Source organism: Protopterus annectens, chromosome 1.part0 (genome assembly GCF_019279795.1).
Source record: "Protopterus annectens isolate FY-2018-M chromosome 1.part0, PAN1.0, whole genome shotgun sequence".
NCBI classification, from domain to species: domain Eukaryota; kingdom Metazoa; phylum Chordata; order Ceratodontiformes; family Protopteridae; genus Protopterus; species Protopterus annectens.
Window position 1 is genome coordinate 1,229,980,990 of NC_056725.1, and position 17,500 is coordinate 1,229,998,489.

The window sequence follows — 17,500 nt, forward strand, 5'->3', positions numbered from 1 at the left end:
ATACCAGATAGTGGCTATTTTCTAATTGTATATCATGCAAAGATCAGGTAAGCAGTATTAATTTGGCAAAAGTTAGCTGGCAAGAATTTAGAGTCAACAGCCAGTTAGGTGCAGATGTTTTACCACCTGTTTTGAAAGAAAAAAAAATAACAAAGATTCCATAAGAAAAATAATATATAGATATTAGCATCTTCTAAATAGTGAGAATGTTATCATTCTTTCAGAGAACCCAAAAAAAGGAATTTTCAAAAGAGAATTATTACAATATACTCAGTAATAAAGAATATAAAAGATTGTAGTACAGACCATACTACAGTAAGACACCATAACACTGAAAGGATGTAAGGATAAAAAAGACAAATAGTTTTAAAAAGTTAAGAAAGAGAACAAGATAAGTAATTTTTAAGAAATACCACAAAAAAACGGATGATGCCAGTAAAAAAACAAAAACCAAAAGTCAAGCACTGTGGATCCACCAGATAGGCTAACTGACTTTATTGAATAAAATTCCACAAAACGAGCAAGACACAAAGTTTAAACTGTTCCACAGAAACACATAAATTTTGCATTATTACATATCATAGTGTGTTTGTATAATGCATTAGTTTCACAACCAGTCCGGGTGTCATATAGGTGTTTGTAGATTCTTTGTTTTAATTTTCTTTCACTTTTGCCAACATAAAAAGATCCACAATCCTTACACACAGATAAATATATAATACCCTAACTATTACAGTTGGCATATGTGTCTAAAAATAATTTCCTATTCCTTACTTTCAAATAAAAGGATTCACCTGTCACTAGATAGGAGCAGTAACTACAACTTCCACATTTATATAAACCTTTTTTCCTATTCGAAGTATTCTTGAAGTTGAATTTATTTGTTCCCCTTTCCAGTAAATTTTTAATAGAACTTCCTTTCCGATAAATATATTTCAACTCATTATCAAAGAAATATTTTAAATCAGATAATCTGGCAAAGTGCTTCCATTCCTTGTCTATTATTTTCCTTACCAGCCCAGATTGTCCATCATAAGTAGTTACTATACATATATATAATGGTAGGCAACAGTTTCAAGTCTGACCAGTGTGTCTCCCACAGACAAAATAAAAAAGTTTACATTGTGGCCCATCAAATTCCAAAGGGTATTTTTATTCACTCCAGTGAAATTATTCTGGCAATTTATACCTAATAGGTGTTATTTGTTACTGCATACAATAAAATGTCTGTGTCATTTTGCTATTATTTATATTTACTTTTAGTATTAGGTCATCTAGGTATACACTGATGCTTTATACTTAAGCAATCCAACCTGTTATTAATTGTATTAATGTACCTGTCACCTTTTGCTATTGTTTCTTTTTCATATTCAGTCTCTGATATACTGTTAGTTCCCCTTGGGATGTTCCATGCATAGACTTTCAAAAATAACCCAATAAGATGTTGCCTTACAATCCAGACAAAAGTTTCCTCTAAGTATCATATAATAAATAAAATAGAATGACAATTCATGACATCTTTTGGTATAATTAAAGTTTTCAAGCCATAGGAAATGTACATTTTCAAGTTGTTTCAGAGGACATGTTCAAAGACTGTAGAATGCAGCACTGTATTCAATAATGTGTTAATCAAAAGTTAAAAATAGTAAAAATATCTGCCTGGACTAACTAGACAAGCCATTTATAATTGTATGGACTACAGAATATATTTTTTACATATAAACTCTGCTATTCAGTCATAAAGTTACACATGACAATATACCAGAATCAATTTCTTTCTTTACAGGTTCATATGCGTTTACTAGGCTAATAAACATAAGGGCCTTTTTAAGCCTAGCCTTGCATCCCAAATCTCTGACAAGTTCTGGTACCCTTGATAAGTGTAAGTAGGGACTTGGAAAATGAAAGATTTACATGCAGGGCCTGGGAAATAAGCCACTTACAGGCTGCCTGTGTCCATTAGAGACATAGGTGCCAAACCAGGGATGAATTTCCTGCTCCCCATCCAATTGTCCAAGTTATAATTGAATTAGGCTAGAGGAAAATTGCTTCACACTGATGATAACAACATATATAAATATAATCATTGGTTCCTTGACTTTGTGGACCATTTGAAGCCTAGATAATTAACCCATGTGAGAATCTAGCCTTGTTCCTTGTGTCTGTAAGGTAAACACCTTAACCATTATGCCAGCCTCCCAATCAGATGTGTATGTAGATTCAACTGACTACAATGGGGAAAGAAGGACCAGCTGTAACACCAGTAACCTCTGTTTGGCAAGCGCCTTTTGAGGGAGGGGACAAGGGTTAGCTCTCCTGTCTCTACTGAAAAGTATGGGGATATCTGCAATAGTGTCTGTCTAATGATGCCAACCAAATGCATAGTGCCATAGTGCTTTGAGGCTTAGGGCATAACTAGGAGATGAAAGTGACATTCAGTGCCACATGCATTCTAGATGGATCTAAAATATTTGCAACACTGCATGTCATAAGAAGAGGTTGGACACTGCCAACACCCTGGCCACAAGTATGATGGTGCTGCCTGTTTCTAATTCTCATACCTATACATAGCATTTCAGATATGACAGGCAGAAGACTTTCTTCCCGGGAGTAGGGTCACAGTGATACAGACTCTCACCAGATCAGATGAGCAAGGCATTGAATAGCCATTTCAGGATTAGGTAGTGATAGAGGCCAGTAATGGGATGTAAATGGAACCACTGAGAGTACGTAAAACCTTTCTGTGAATTTGCCACAGAGTCTAGTATGCAGCCACTGTCAGTACGGTCACTTAACAATGTGGGAACTATAGGACTATTCCATTTCAACAAAAGTTACTGCCTAACTGTATACCTACACAAAACATGCAAAGTTTGCATTAGAACTACAATCAGCTGTTTACCCTTAAACTACTATATTTATTTATTTATTTGTTTACATTTGTTTACCAGGAAATTCTGACTGGACGCGGGTACTTTTTCAGCGGATGCCCGGGGAGAAAAGCTCCACATCATGCACATGATAAATAGAGATACAACGTTGCAGCAATAGTAAACAACATTACAGGTTGTTGGCTTTAATACAATAACAAGATATTGATTATCAACAGTATATACAGTAAATGTTACAAGTTAAGATAGTTTCTTGTCATTTATAATATTAGTAGCAAAGTTGTCAGACAAGATGTTAAAGTATGTAGACAACTAGCTATTTCTGACTGTATATAACTGTATTATTTTACTTAGAGTAACATATATAACAACCAGTAAGTGCTTTCATCCTTTATATAGCAGAACCTAGTCAGACTGAGTCTAACAAAACCCTTTTAAATGAAAGATAAATGCACTAACTGGTTAAAATAAAATGCTGTTGAAATATTCTTCTTCTTTTTGGTTTCTGTGTCAGTTGAGTATGTAATGGTTCCCACTGGTGGTTATTTATGTAGCTGGCTATGTCTAAATGTGTATAGACAGCCTGACAGGAGATTAGCAACTTTTACCCCAAATGTGAAATACTCACCGTAGAGCACTTAATGCTAGGAAACTGCAAAGTGACCGACCAATAAATATCAAAAGCACATTGTCCACATAGTGGTACTGTTAAGAAAAGGGTGCCTTGTAAAGTAGTGTTTACAGTAAAATATAGGAACACATGGAGGGTTGTTGTTAAGAAAATTGAATAGGATCAAGCCTGTTGGCTTCAGCCCCTATACCACTTTACTCATATGTGCAAACCCTATCCCCTACCTTCCCTCTGCCTTTAACTCCAACACTACAAATTACATTATGAAATCCCTTTCCCTAACTGTATTACATACATATGGTTTACATATATGAGAAGCCAAGCATAACTCAACATCTCTTCCCTTCCCTTAGCCTTATACTCCCCCTAACCTGCTAACAACAGGGTTCTGGCAGTCCAATACACTCACACTTATCATCACATCTGGCATCGGTCACTCACTCACTCACTGCTGTGCCTGTTAGTAGACTGTGAATGATCTACTGACAGGTACCCTATATCTATATTTCTCTATCTATCTATCTATCTATCTATCTATCTATCTATCTATCTATCTATCTATCTATCTATCTATATATCTATCTATCTATCTATCTAATACAGAGATAGATTAGCTACAGACATGCATTATATAGGTATATAAAATATATGTATTATGTATATATATATATATATATATATATATATATATATATATATATATATATATATATATGTATATACACACACACACACACACACACACACACACACACACACACACACATATATATATATATATAAAACATAAACATATTATGTAACATATATAATAGATATCTATACATACACACACACACACACACACACACACACACACACACACACACACACACACACACACACACACACAGGTTTATAATGAACAATCTCCAATTAGTTAGATCAAAACACAAAATATCAAATAAACTCATTGGAGATTACCATTAATCACCACTAAAATCAACAATAAAAAGTAATCAGAAATGTAAACTGCCCCCACACCCCCAGAAATTAAACATGCTAATTTCAGAATCATACAGACTTGAAGAAAGGGGAAAAGTCTTTGAATTAAATAACAGGTGATCTAACAAACTTTGACCATTACATAATTTGACCAACTGTACCACCAAATGAAAAACACCAGCATTTCAGCAAACATATTTTATTTATCCAAAAGGGATAATTAAATAGCTGTCACTGAGTCAAAGCATACATGTTGCTCGGCACTGAAACAGATGGAAGTAAATTAATAACATCATTAAATAACTAGGATATGATAAAGAAAATTATGTTTAGAAGTACAAGACTTGTATGACATTTACAGAGGAAGAACAACACATTAAATTATTTGCTTTACCGACCATGACTGAAACAGTTACCAGATTTGAATCATCCTATTTATAAATTTTTATTAGGTCTTCTTAATGCATAGCCACCAACCTGGCAATAAGAAAACTCCTTTATGCTAATGTTTTACATAGAATTTTATATTATATTACATTTAGTGAGTTATAAATAAACTGCACTGAATTTGATACAGCAGAGAAAATGTAGAGCAGAAATTGAATGTATTCTGTGTATCATTATAGTCAGATTGTTATACTGAATGTCCTTCATTCATTCACCATTCACTGTCACAACCCCCTATTTTTATTTAGAGTGACTGTGAATACTGGTCAAGCAAACTGCGTGTTTACATTTTTGTGTGTGAGCCTTTTTTCATCTAATCTAGAAGAATGGTTTCAGCTTGACTGAAAGCTATAGCCTGTCAGTGGGCTCAGTTATTTCCCTAATGATTATTTCTTCTTTTTGTAGGCATGCTGTTTGTATTATTTATGAAGGTGGTCAGAGCATTATGAATGTTGTTTGTTATTTATCTTATCAAAGGTATGGGTTTGGCCTACTTGATGCAGGAATGATGGTACAGCATGCCTTGAAGTGGACGCAAGTTCGACAACAGAGAAAATGTTCTGAAGAGCTGTTGCTACAACCTGGAAGGTAAAGGGCTTTTCTCACTTTGCTACTTCAAAAACCATACTCTGTATGTTCATAGGCCCCCTTCCTCTTCTGTGGATGTGGATTTTATAAGACAGATGACTGCAAGATGCAGACTAGGTAGGGTGGAACCCAGTGTAAAAGGGATCAGATGAAAGGCTTCCTGTGTTTTACGGGTGTAGTGGGAAGGAATGAACAGAGGGCTGTGTAATAATCAACGTTACAGCAGGTCTACATCAGTGACTGATCAGCAATTAATAATTAATAAAGAGAAGCAATACAGAATATTTGAAATGTAAATCTGATGTACACAGTGCAGCATTATTAAACAAAGAAACAGATGTGAGATGTCTGGTGTTTTATGTTACTTTCACAATGCTTTTGTAAAATTGTTTACTGATAAGCTTGTTCTAATTTTAATACAGACAGCATATTTTCAGGTGAGTCAGAAAGACTGCATCAAAAGCCACAAAAAGCATTTGCAGATTGCTTTTTAACTTATTTCTTCCAGTTTTTATGGTAACATTGTGCTCCTCCCTATGTTATTGACTTAAATAATCACCAGTATCAGGATACTGCATATTGGTCTGTTCTGCAGACTACCTCACTGCAGACAGAACTCATATCTTCAGTTTAAAAAGAATGTCATTTTTTATTGCACACTATTTATCTTAACATTATAATTCAGAGCTATCCCAGCAGATACTGGTCCAGGACTGGGTCACTGGTTTATTACCTTAAACCTGTTGCCTACAGATGTACTTTTATGCTTCACTAGGACTGTAAACAGCATACAACATGGAACAGAAGATCAAATGAATGAATGGCTTTGGTTGGAGAGGAAGAAACAGTAATTCTTATTTATAAACACTTTCATATTGATGTAATATCTTATTAGATCTCTGTGCACCATCATCTGTTGATAATAGATATATTCAGCATTTTCCACACTTCCTGACAGGAAGACATGTAATAGCTGCACCCTGTTCCTTTTTAACGTATATATATATATATATATATATATATATATATATATATATATGTATACCTACATATCTATCTATGTGTGTATATATATATATATATATATATATATATATATATATATATATATATATATATGTATGTGTGTGTGTGTGTGTGTGTGTGTAAATATATGGATCCCTATCAGAAGCTTGAGTTTTCAGAAACTCAAACTTCGTATGCACCAGACCATATGAACGAATTTCTGAAAACTTGAACTTTGGAAAACAACAAAAATCAGCCCCCCCTGCAACCCCACATGTGCAGGGCTACACCACTCATACTCCCAGTACATCATATATACCAACTCTTAGATTGCACTACAGCTGGGAAAAGTGTAAATTTCTTGATCCTCACTGTATCGCACTCTCTATTCAAAAGCTTCAAATTTTCAGAAATCATTCATTTTGAGTTTCTAAAAGCTGAAGCTTCTGATAGGGACCCATATATATATATATATATATATATATATATATATATATATATATATATATATACGTGTGTGTGTGTGTGCGTGCTTGTGTGTGTGTGTTTTGTAATATCCATCCTTACATACATACATAGATACAAATACACATAGTATGGTCATACCTATTATATGTGTGTGTGTCTCTTGTATGTGTCTAACATACCTATGTTGTTTATATAGGTATTTGTGTCTTTAGAGGTGTCTGTATAACATCAAGTAAACATCTTGCATTGCATCCAGCACTGGTGATGTAGAAGGATAAAGCTCCGATTATGACCCTGGAAACCCAAGTTCATTTGAAGCTCAGGCACTTAATGGTGCTGGCAGGAAAGGATGGGCATGACCATCCTGGGGGTGAGGATAGGGCAGAGAGCATTCTCTCAGAGAAGGGGCAGCATTGCAATGCTATCCTGGGAGTGGGCTTTCAGTTCACTAAGCCACCACCTAGTGGTAGTCCTCACTGAGAATGCATGAGAGCATTATGAGACCCTGTAGTGATGCAGGTAAGACCAGTAGTTGGATTATGGACTTGAGCAAATGCCAGAGTACAAACTCCATGTGAAAGCCAGTAAGGATGCAAACTCCTCTTTCAGACAACTGTTACCCTAGTAGATCAAGGTACTTCTTGTTCCTAGATAACAAATGGGTTAAAGACCAGCAGGGTGAGACTTAATGATCGAAGGAGAAATAAAGCCTTATTAAAATAAAATTTGCAGCTCAGTACAGGAGATTAGAGTTATCACCTGCTAACAAACCTTTCTTTAACCTTGATTCAAGTCTCCAAATCTCTACTCATTGTCTGGGTCACTCTGTCTACTTCAATTAACCAGGCAGTGCTCCTGAGTTATTGCTTAAAAGAGACAATTGTACTTGAATGACTTGCCCAATTCACATAAAATTAAAGATAAATAAATTATACCATTACTTCCTGAGGTCTTCAAACTACAAAATGTGTATACTGAGTTTCTTTACAGGTGTTATGTACATTTCTACTGGCCATAGAAATAATTATCAGACAGATGTACATCTTGAATTGCAGGGAAATTGGTATGAATTCACTGGAGCAAACATGCATCCATGTTTTCAGTGCATTTACCTAGAGAACATGATTACAAGTTATGTGCCAGTAAGAGCTCGAAATACTGAGAATACTGAGGCAGAATTCAGTTTTGCAACCCAAATTACTCTTGAGTTCCAGAAGCATTAAAGCCTAATAGAGGGCAGGTATTGAAGGGATATTAGTGGTGCATGTCCCCTGACTACATCCTGCTTTCATGAAGTACATGTAACACAGGACCTGTTTAACAATCTTTCACTGAAATATCAGAGAAGCTGAAGGCAGAAATATTGCAACAATATTGCAATATGTTGCAATAGTACATTTAGCAAAAATTATAGTTCATTGATTTTGAGCTGCACTGCTTGTAGTGAGAAGGTTAAAGGTCAGAACAGTACTGGAAGTGGAGTCTTTGGTGTGAAAAACATTGATCTGGACAAACGTTATTCTTGTTACCAGACTCATATCTCTAGTAGGAAAGCATGTTTTTCCAGAGAAATCTTGGCAGTGACTAACCATCTGCCATGTGCTCACAGGTGATGGGGAGTCTGTGCAGCCCAGCCTATCTCATCACAAAAAAGCCTTCCATAACATTACTTTATGACGGCTGTATATTCTTTTTCTATGAAAGTTGCCTCTGTAAGATCAGAACCCTTCCACCTTCTGGCTCCATAGGTATTTGTTCTTTTGCGAAGTGGGGCATCATTTCCTCATGCAGTGTTTAGTGTTCCTAAATAGTACGAGTTCTTGACCATGATGCTTTCTTATGCCTTACAACGTGTCGCAAGACTCTTATCCCTCCAGTCTGGTAATCTCCTACATGAATCTGCTGGCATCATTTATTTATTCAATACTAGTGTTGTCTTTGAGAACTTTTTTTTTTTTTTTTTTTTTTTTTTAGTAGTTTTAGTGAAGGAGGCTTTAGATACCTCAAGAAGACATATTTATATCCCAGTAATGATGATAATTTCTGCTTCATCTCAAACATTTTGTTTTGTTTTAAAGTTACTGAAATAGGGGACTATAGGGAAGCAGTGAACTTACTTAACAGTCAATGATCTGATGAACCCATATAAAACTGTTTTTCCCCTGTCACTGTAGTGCAGAGGCAGCCCTTTTTCCCTTATGGCAAGCAATCATATTACCCACCTTAGATGTTCTTCTCTGCCTTCTTCAGGCTGATGGAAGTTCCAAAGGTATGACTGGAAACATCTGGTATTTACTTATTTGCTTATCAAACACTTTATCTTTGGAACTTACTACGTCCTTATCTTTGGGCTTGTTCAACATTGAGTTCTTTCAAGAGTTAACTTAAGCTGTATTTATTTAGCCTCATTTTTATTAAAAAGTCTTCACCTCAGTCATGTGGTTTATTGTAACTACTTCATCTACTGAACTGCCTTGTTTTATTGCTTATTTAAATGCAATATTTATTTATTTAGTTATTTGTTCATTCGTTAATTCTTTCTTTCTTTCCCTCACTGATTAATTTTTATTACCCCCATGGTTACCACAATGCATCCATCCCTGGACAAAGACAACCTATTTGCTTTTCCTGTATGGGTGAGAAGCAGACTTATTGTTTTCACAAGCAGGGTGAGAGTCCTGTAGTATTTTCATTCCCTGCTCTGGTTGAGATCCTAATTTATCCATTCCTCACCAGAAGTGAAAGTTGAGATTTAGGGATCAGGTCATAGTGTATTCATGTGGGTCCACTCTCCCAAGTACCTTTCCTTCATCTGATGGAGGCTGGTGGCTTCTATGTATGTGGCTGCCCTAGAAGGTTCCATGTCTACCCTTGCATACATGTGCACTCCTCCTAATTTTCATGCAGTTAAATAGCAACTAAAATGCAACTGCTACTTCTATAGTCCCTCAACAGTCCTGCTGGAGTCAGAAATGCAATTGGCCATACCAGCTTCTTTCCCCCAGGATTTGTGAGCCAGCATATCCTGCTTACTCACAATCTCTCACCTCAGTCCTTCCAGTGCCTGAGCTTGCAATTGAACTCAGATTATCTAGGTTGCAGTCAGCAATGTATCACCCTATGCCCTTGGCAGGGACAGTTTGTATGCATTCTTATTGCTTAACTCTTTTGTTCATAGTAATTTAATTGTATCACAGCAGTTTACTGTTTATTTTATCTGTATTAGTATTTTTTATTGTTCAGATGCTTTGGCTAATAAGTAGTTTAATAAAATAGAAATAGAAGGGTCAGATTGCTAAACTTAAGAAAATGTTAATAGACAGTCACAAGTAACTTCAATAACTGATTTCATTATTTTGAATATGGGTTTGTGCCTTCAAGATTTGTAACAATAAATGAAGTTTGTCCTGGACTTCATGAATGACAACATTAAAATGGAAGCAGTCAGTGTCCTGGACTTTATGAATGACAACATTAAAATGGAAGCAGTCAGTGCATATACCCAATGTGTGCTCCCACCATTCACTTGTTCCCAGAAATATATGATCCCAGACCCACAACAGTTGTTAGGAATCAGTAGTCATCATCTGATTCCTGTCCTACCCAAAACGAAAAAGATTTTCAAAACTTCCTGGTCAAGCATGGATCTCCAGTAATGAGGATGATAGCTATTCAAAGGCAGTGTTAGAGAAGTAGAAGCAGTGTTGTCCCGTTTTAACCATCACTAAGACAATTAAACCTGTTATACTGTATCCCACCAAAATGAAGGTGTTTCTTGAGAAGAGGCCCAGTATTTTTAATCATCAAAATGAAGCCATAATTTCCCTCAACAAGAAGAACTCTACCCCAAGGAAGACTGAATGTACTGGGAAAATCAGGGAGAAATGAGGTTGTGCCAGGTGTTTATTCTTCCCTCTGACTCTTCAGACCCAAAGAAATTGAAACCATGGCACAAAACACAAAAACCCTGCCTTAACCACTCAACATGCATCCTGTTAGAGTGGAACATCAAGATTATACCTTGCATCACTCTGAGAATGTAATCACCAATCGGTGGTTGAACAAACCTCCTTTAAAAATCCATGTAGATCAGAAATATTTTCTAGATGACCTATGGGCTGATAGGATGGCATCCATACACAGCATATCAGGCATTTATTTTGTTGCTCTAAACTTTTGTTATTATGCTTAGCTGAGTTGGAGGGCTGAAAAGTATTTTTGTCTAATGTGTTATTATTAAGGATGGAACAGTGCATTTGATTTGCATTTTTGGTCTCCTGACATACACTGTCAGCTCTTTGGGAACAGAAACAAGTAGCAAGGGTCTTTTAATTACTTCATTAGGGAACTCATCCTCTATTTCATTTTTTTCTAAGATGGTCATCCATTCTTTCTCAGGCCATTGACTAGTCAGTCTGTTAACTCTAACAGTTTCATTGCACACTTGAAGAGAGATGTCTCTTGCAAGCTAGAGTCAGTTTTGATATTTCCTCTTAATGTAACTTCTTCAGGATGTTGCTCCCCCTTCCTATGCTATTTACACAGCCTGGATAAGGTCTTCCAAATAGAACAAGATGAGCTGCTAATTTATCCTTTGTTAATGTGTAGTTTTTGTTCCTGTTTCAAATTTTCTGGCATAGTATTTAGATGTGGTCCCCACTTTAATTGCTTGATGTCTGGCTAAAATAAAGCTCCTGCCATTCAGCTGTGATCTGATTCCCAGTTAGTAAGTATTTGACATAATAGTGATTTTTTCCCCTCCTGAAGCTCAAAGATGGGTTGACCCTTTTTGATTATGATAGTTTATTGTATTTTACTTGTTTTTCATGGCAATTAACAAACAATCCTCAATGACATGCTATTATTTTGGTGCAGTAAGTGTCTCTGTAAGGACTAGGGATCTAGAGTAGGAGCTTTCCTTACACAAGAGGTGTAGCTGATGATAGACCTTGTTTGTTGTTCCATTTTCTTTATTGCACCGGAATTAGTTATTTAATTTTATCTGCTCTTACCTTCTAATAATCTCCCTGGTCTTGTTACCCACTTACTAGATAATCACTGGTCTTCTGTTTGCCATAGCTCTGATATTCTAAGGGTGTCTTATTGTGATTTCTGGCAAAATGAGCTTATGAAATTTGATTTAGGTGGCCACTTTTTGCACTAATATAAAATCTCATCTCTCACTACGTATCACCTTCTTGTTGGGTTTGCACAAGGGTGAGGGGATGGGAGCTGTATTGCCTTTTTACCTTGGGAGCCATATCTGTATACACATGCTCCCATCATATAGTATTTATTTATCTATACTATTATTTATAAAGTTGATATTTTAATTTGTAAATGCATATCTGTGACTATTTGTTCTGTGGGTGTTACTGAAGGGTGAGTTTTTGGGCAGTTATGCCAGAAGTTCTAATACCACTAAGATGTGTACATATACCAGCATAGCTAGCAGTAATTTTGTAAAGGATTTTATGTTATTTGACTATTGCACTGATTTGTACAGATGTTTGAGTTAAAAATATGTTTGTAACGTTACTTGTGTTAAAAATACACCAACAGTAGGTCCTGCTGAACAGAAAGAATGTATGTATGTATATAAGGTTGTATTGTTCTAACTGATCAAATGTGTATGTTTATCAGAGAACCCTGGAAGGGTGGAAAGTTTGAAATTTTGTTATAGCTTTCAGATGCTGCCACAGATCTTAGCAAAGCTCTGTATGTGTATTTTACCTAAGTCAAGTGACCAGAGGTGATGTCATCCTCTAACTAGCATCTGGTTTCTTCGGAACCCTCGCAGCAGCAATTTTCTGACAGGATATATATCTCACACATCCACACAGACAGAGAGATATGTCATCTGGCTTTTGCTGTGATAAGACACTCAGCACACATCAGCTTACCTTGCTTTAGTAAGTAGTCAGGGAACAGTAATTCTTTAGTTAGTCAGGGACATTTAGTGAGAATAGTTTAGTATTGTTTTCTGCATCTGTGAGAAACTATCTAACTGTATTATTTTTATATCTCTGTAGCTGAAACTCTGTTGTTTATTATATTCAGTATTCTCCTGTTGTCTGTTTTATTATTTATCATTAAATATTTAATACCTTTCATTGTGGCTGGTCCTTTAGAGAATACTTTTAACATCTGGAGAGTACTTATGCATATTTTAGTGACACTGTGGCTGCTCCTGAAAGCATTGCTGCTTTGATCACACCCTACCATTTGTATTAGTATTAATTTTACACAGTACTATTGGGTACCCTTTGTAAGAGCCTAAGGATAGCTGACTGGTGGCAGTGTGATTACCTCAGAGACTGGGCAGCAAGGGCACAGCTAATAAATATGTGCCAGCTTTTCCCAGGTGTGTATGTTTGTGTGGAACTCAAATATCCAAGTGAGTGTGTCAGCTGCTGGAAACAGAGAGACAGAGCTCCAATGTGGCCAGTGTGGAGATTTGTGTGGGCCTGGGGAGAAAAAGACATTCCAGCCCCAGGTATGGAGCGTGCTCCCTGTGTGTTCTTCAGGGAAATTGTGCTTGGTGCAGGGAGCTGCATCTGAAAATACTGTGTGGCTACGTCTTTGCTCTTAGTGACCACCCCTCACTGGAGTCAGTGGTGAGGATTGAGTCTCATTGATTGCTGGCCCAGAGTAGGGCCCCATCACAGAGATATTCTTAGTTTGTTATAAAGAAGAAGAGATGTAGTCTGACACATGTCCTGTCACTCCTTACATGACTCCTGCAAAAACATCTGCTAATTTACAAGGTTGGGTGCATTCAGTAATATACCAAAATATGAAGAATGTGTTAAAATTCTGGTTCTATTCTCCCTACCACTCACTTCTCTCAGTTGTCTGTCTCATCCTTAGCAAGTTGAGGAAAACCAAAGAGAATGCACTAATCAAAACTGGCTATTATTCTATTATTCTTTATTGGTAAGATTTGGAAAGTTACCATTTCAGTAACATCATTGTCTTCTAATAGGTTAAACCAGTCATAGGCAATACTTTTTACAACTGTTTGTCAGTATTCTATATACTTGTTATACTGTATTTCTTTTTAAGACATTTTTTTCTGCTTTTCTTTTCATTTATGTATGTCTACAGGATCGTCTCACCAGGCGAAAGTGTAACAGTCAGCTTAAATGTGAATGCATGCAAAGCCACAAAAAATGTAATTAATGTCTTGGAACATGTGCAGGTTTGTTTTTTCATTGGTGTGCATAACAGTTGCAAAACTATCATAAATGCTGTTTACTATTGATGATGACAATGATAATATACAATGAAAATTAAAGGAATTATATTTGCTCTAGTGCTCTAGTACTGTGTTGCCTACAATTCTGCTTTTATATTAACTACACTAATGATGGCTACAAAAAGTTTTATGCTGTCTTGTTTTCTTCATGTGTTAGAAGAGCATGTTTCTTTACTAGTTTAGTATTTATAACTAATTCAGATCATCAGACATGGTTTGAAGTGTCGCATTCAGCTTTACTTCAAGTATGTCAGTGGCTATATCTTTAAATGGTCAAATCCAAAAACACAAAAGGCCTTGAAAAACGATTTAGTCACAGAAATATGAATCAGTTTTAAATCTCTTTTTAAATGCAGTCTGTAATGTAAGAATTGTATTTGATAAATGGAATATGAAAGTTACACATATCATAAAATACAATAAAAAAATGTAAGTTCTCAGTTTGAGTAATGAAATATTTTACTGCGTATTTATTTTATCAGTAAAGACCATAAGCATATTTAAGGTACAAATTCTTCTTTCAGAGCTGACCTAGCAACACTGTCTGGTTAACTGACCTCAGAAGGGTTGACAGTATGCAAATGGAGAACAAGGGAGTCAAACCCAAGACTCCATGATAAAGCACAGTCACAGCCTATAGCCTTATGCCACACTAGTATTTTTGTGTGTGTGTGTGTGTGTGTGTGTGTGTGTGTGTGTGTGTGTGTGTGTGTGTGTGTGTGTGTGTGTGTGTGTGTGTGTGTGTGTGTGTGTGTGTGTGTGTGTGTGTGTGTGTGTGTGTGTGTGTGTGTGTGTGTCTGTGTATTTTTTCACACAAGAAACTGATAAACATCGAAGAATGAAGGGCAGCAAACAAATATTACCCTACAAAGACAACATGTTTAATATTAAGTTATCTGTTTATCTACAGTGGTCTACATAACATTTATTTTCAATCCTAGGTTCATAGGTCCTTACTCGGCTACTGATCTTTGAGGATCTTAAGAAGTCTAGCCTTGTATTCCCATGGTAGTTATTAGCCCTAATATTTTTACAATATGAATATCCAAATGTGAGCCAAACAAGTATATTTTGGGGTACTTAAATGCTTCCCCTGTCCTTGAGGGCCAGAAGTGGTAAACCCTGGATGAATTTGTTGTTACCCTTCCTTTTCTTCTAATTACCTTTAAATATAGTAATTATTGTATTTATTTATTTTTATTTAAATTTATTTTGAATAACCACCAGTAGAACTGAAATAATCATGTGTACCTAAACACACGACACTTTGGAATAGCAGTATTAAGTAAAAATGTACCAAACACCAAACAGAACTAAACTGAAGAAAAACACAAATTACACCAGCAAACCAGCAGCAACTTCTATTTTAATACAGCAACAGTGATCTGGTACCTCGGCAGTTCGCCTTCAAGGATCCTTGAAGGTGAACTGCAGAGGTGCCAGATCACTGTTGCTGCATTGAAATAGAAGTTGCTGCTGGTTTGCTGGTGTAATTTGTGTTTTTCTTAAGTAAAAATGTGTCAAGAATACGGACAGTTAGCAGTTGAGACAATAGTCTGTATCACTGTTGTCAGAGTGGTTTTACAATTAAATGAAACTCTTCTGGGAGCAATACCTAGAAAGTTAGTATTTATTTACCACATACTGACACTTAATGAAAATCTCAAAAATACAGTTTAATTCAGAACGTGGTCAAAAGCATCCAAATGTGACAAAGGTCTGTGGACTTCTAGTCATATTTCAACTGTAGTCACACATCACTGGCACCTGCTGATTACCATTTGCTGTACTGCAGTCACACGTCACTGGTACCTGCTAATTACGATTTGCTGTACTGGATTCACAGTTCACTGGTACCTGCTGATTAAAATTTGCTGTACTGCATTCACACGTCAGTGGTATCTGTTGGTTACCATTTGCTGTACTATATACACACGTCACTGGTACCTGCTGATTATTATTTGCTGTACTGCAGTCACACGTCACTGGTACCTGTTGGTTACCATTTGCTGTACTGCATTCACACATCACTGGTACCTGCTGATTACGATTTGCTGTACTGTATACACACGTCACTGGTACCTGCTGATTATTATTTGCTGTACTGCATTCACACGTCACTGGTACCTGTTGGTTACCATTTGCTGTACTGTATACACACGTCACTGTTACCTGCTGATTACAATTTGCTGCACTGCATTAACACAGCACTGGTACCTGCTGGTTATAGTTTGCTGTACTGCATTCACACGTTACTGGTACCTGCTGGTTATAGTTTGCTGTACTGCATTCACACGTTACTGGTACCTGCTGATTACGATTTGCTGTACTGTATACGCACGTCACTGGTACCTGCTGATTACGATTTGCTGTAGTGTATACACACGTCACTGGTACCTGCTGATTACGATTTGCTGTACTGTATACACACGTCACTGGTACCTGCTGATTATTATTTGCTGTACTGCATTCACACGTCACTGGTACCTGCTGATTACGATTTGCTGTAGTGTATACACACGTCACTGGTACCTGCTGATTACGATTTGCTGTACTGTATACACACGTCACTGGTACCTGCTGATTATTATTTGCTGTACTGCATTCACACGTCACTGGTACCTGCTGATTACGATTTGCTGTACTGTATACACACGTCACTGGTACCTGCTGATTACGATTTGCTGTACTGTATACACACATCACTGGTACCTGCTGATTATAGTTTGCTGTACTGCATTCACACGTTACTGGTACCTACTGATTACAGTTTGCTGTCTTGCATTCACACGTCACTCGTACCTGCTGATTATGATTTGCTGTACTGTATACACATGTCACTGGTACCTGCTAATTACGATTTGCAGTACTGCATTCACACATCACTGGTACCAGCTGATTACAATTTGCTGTACTGCATTTACACATCACTGGTACCTACTTATTACAATTTTCTGCACTGCATTCACATGTCACTGGTACCTGCTGATTACCATTTGCTGTACTGCATTCACACAAAGGCAATTTATCCATCTTATTAGGGTTCTGATCTATAAAGCCACTACCATCTTCCCTGACAGTGCAGAGCCAAACACCAAATGTTTTGGAAGATTGCATGTCATTTCTGAATTAGTGCTACATTTATTTTCTATCTCCAACATGTTTCCATGAATTTTTTAATTTATATAGGTAATGATATGGGTGTGCAGCATTAATGAAACTGTTTAT

General features: G+C 36.5%; 1 protein-coding gene across 1 annotated transcript in view; it reads left to right on the forward strand.

The window, feature by feature from the left end:
• The window catches only part of LOC122800845, a 978,865-nt gene that overhangs the window by 664,987 nt on the left and 296,378 nt on the right, over positions 1–17,500 (forward strand). Inside the window, exons 3-4 of the mRNA XM_044070198.1 lie at positions 5,431–5,541; positions 14,122–14,215. Coding sequence (XP_043926133.1) covers positions 5,431–5,541; positions 14,122–14,215 — 205 coding nt within the window. The remainder of the gene's footprint in view (positions 1–5,430; positions 5,542–14,121; positions 14,216–17,500) is intronic.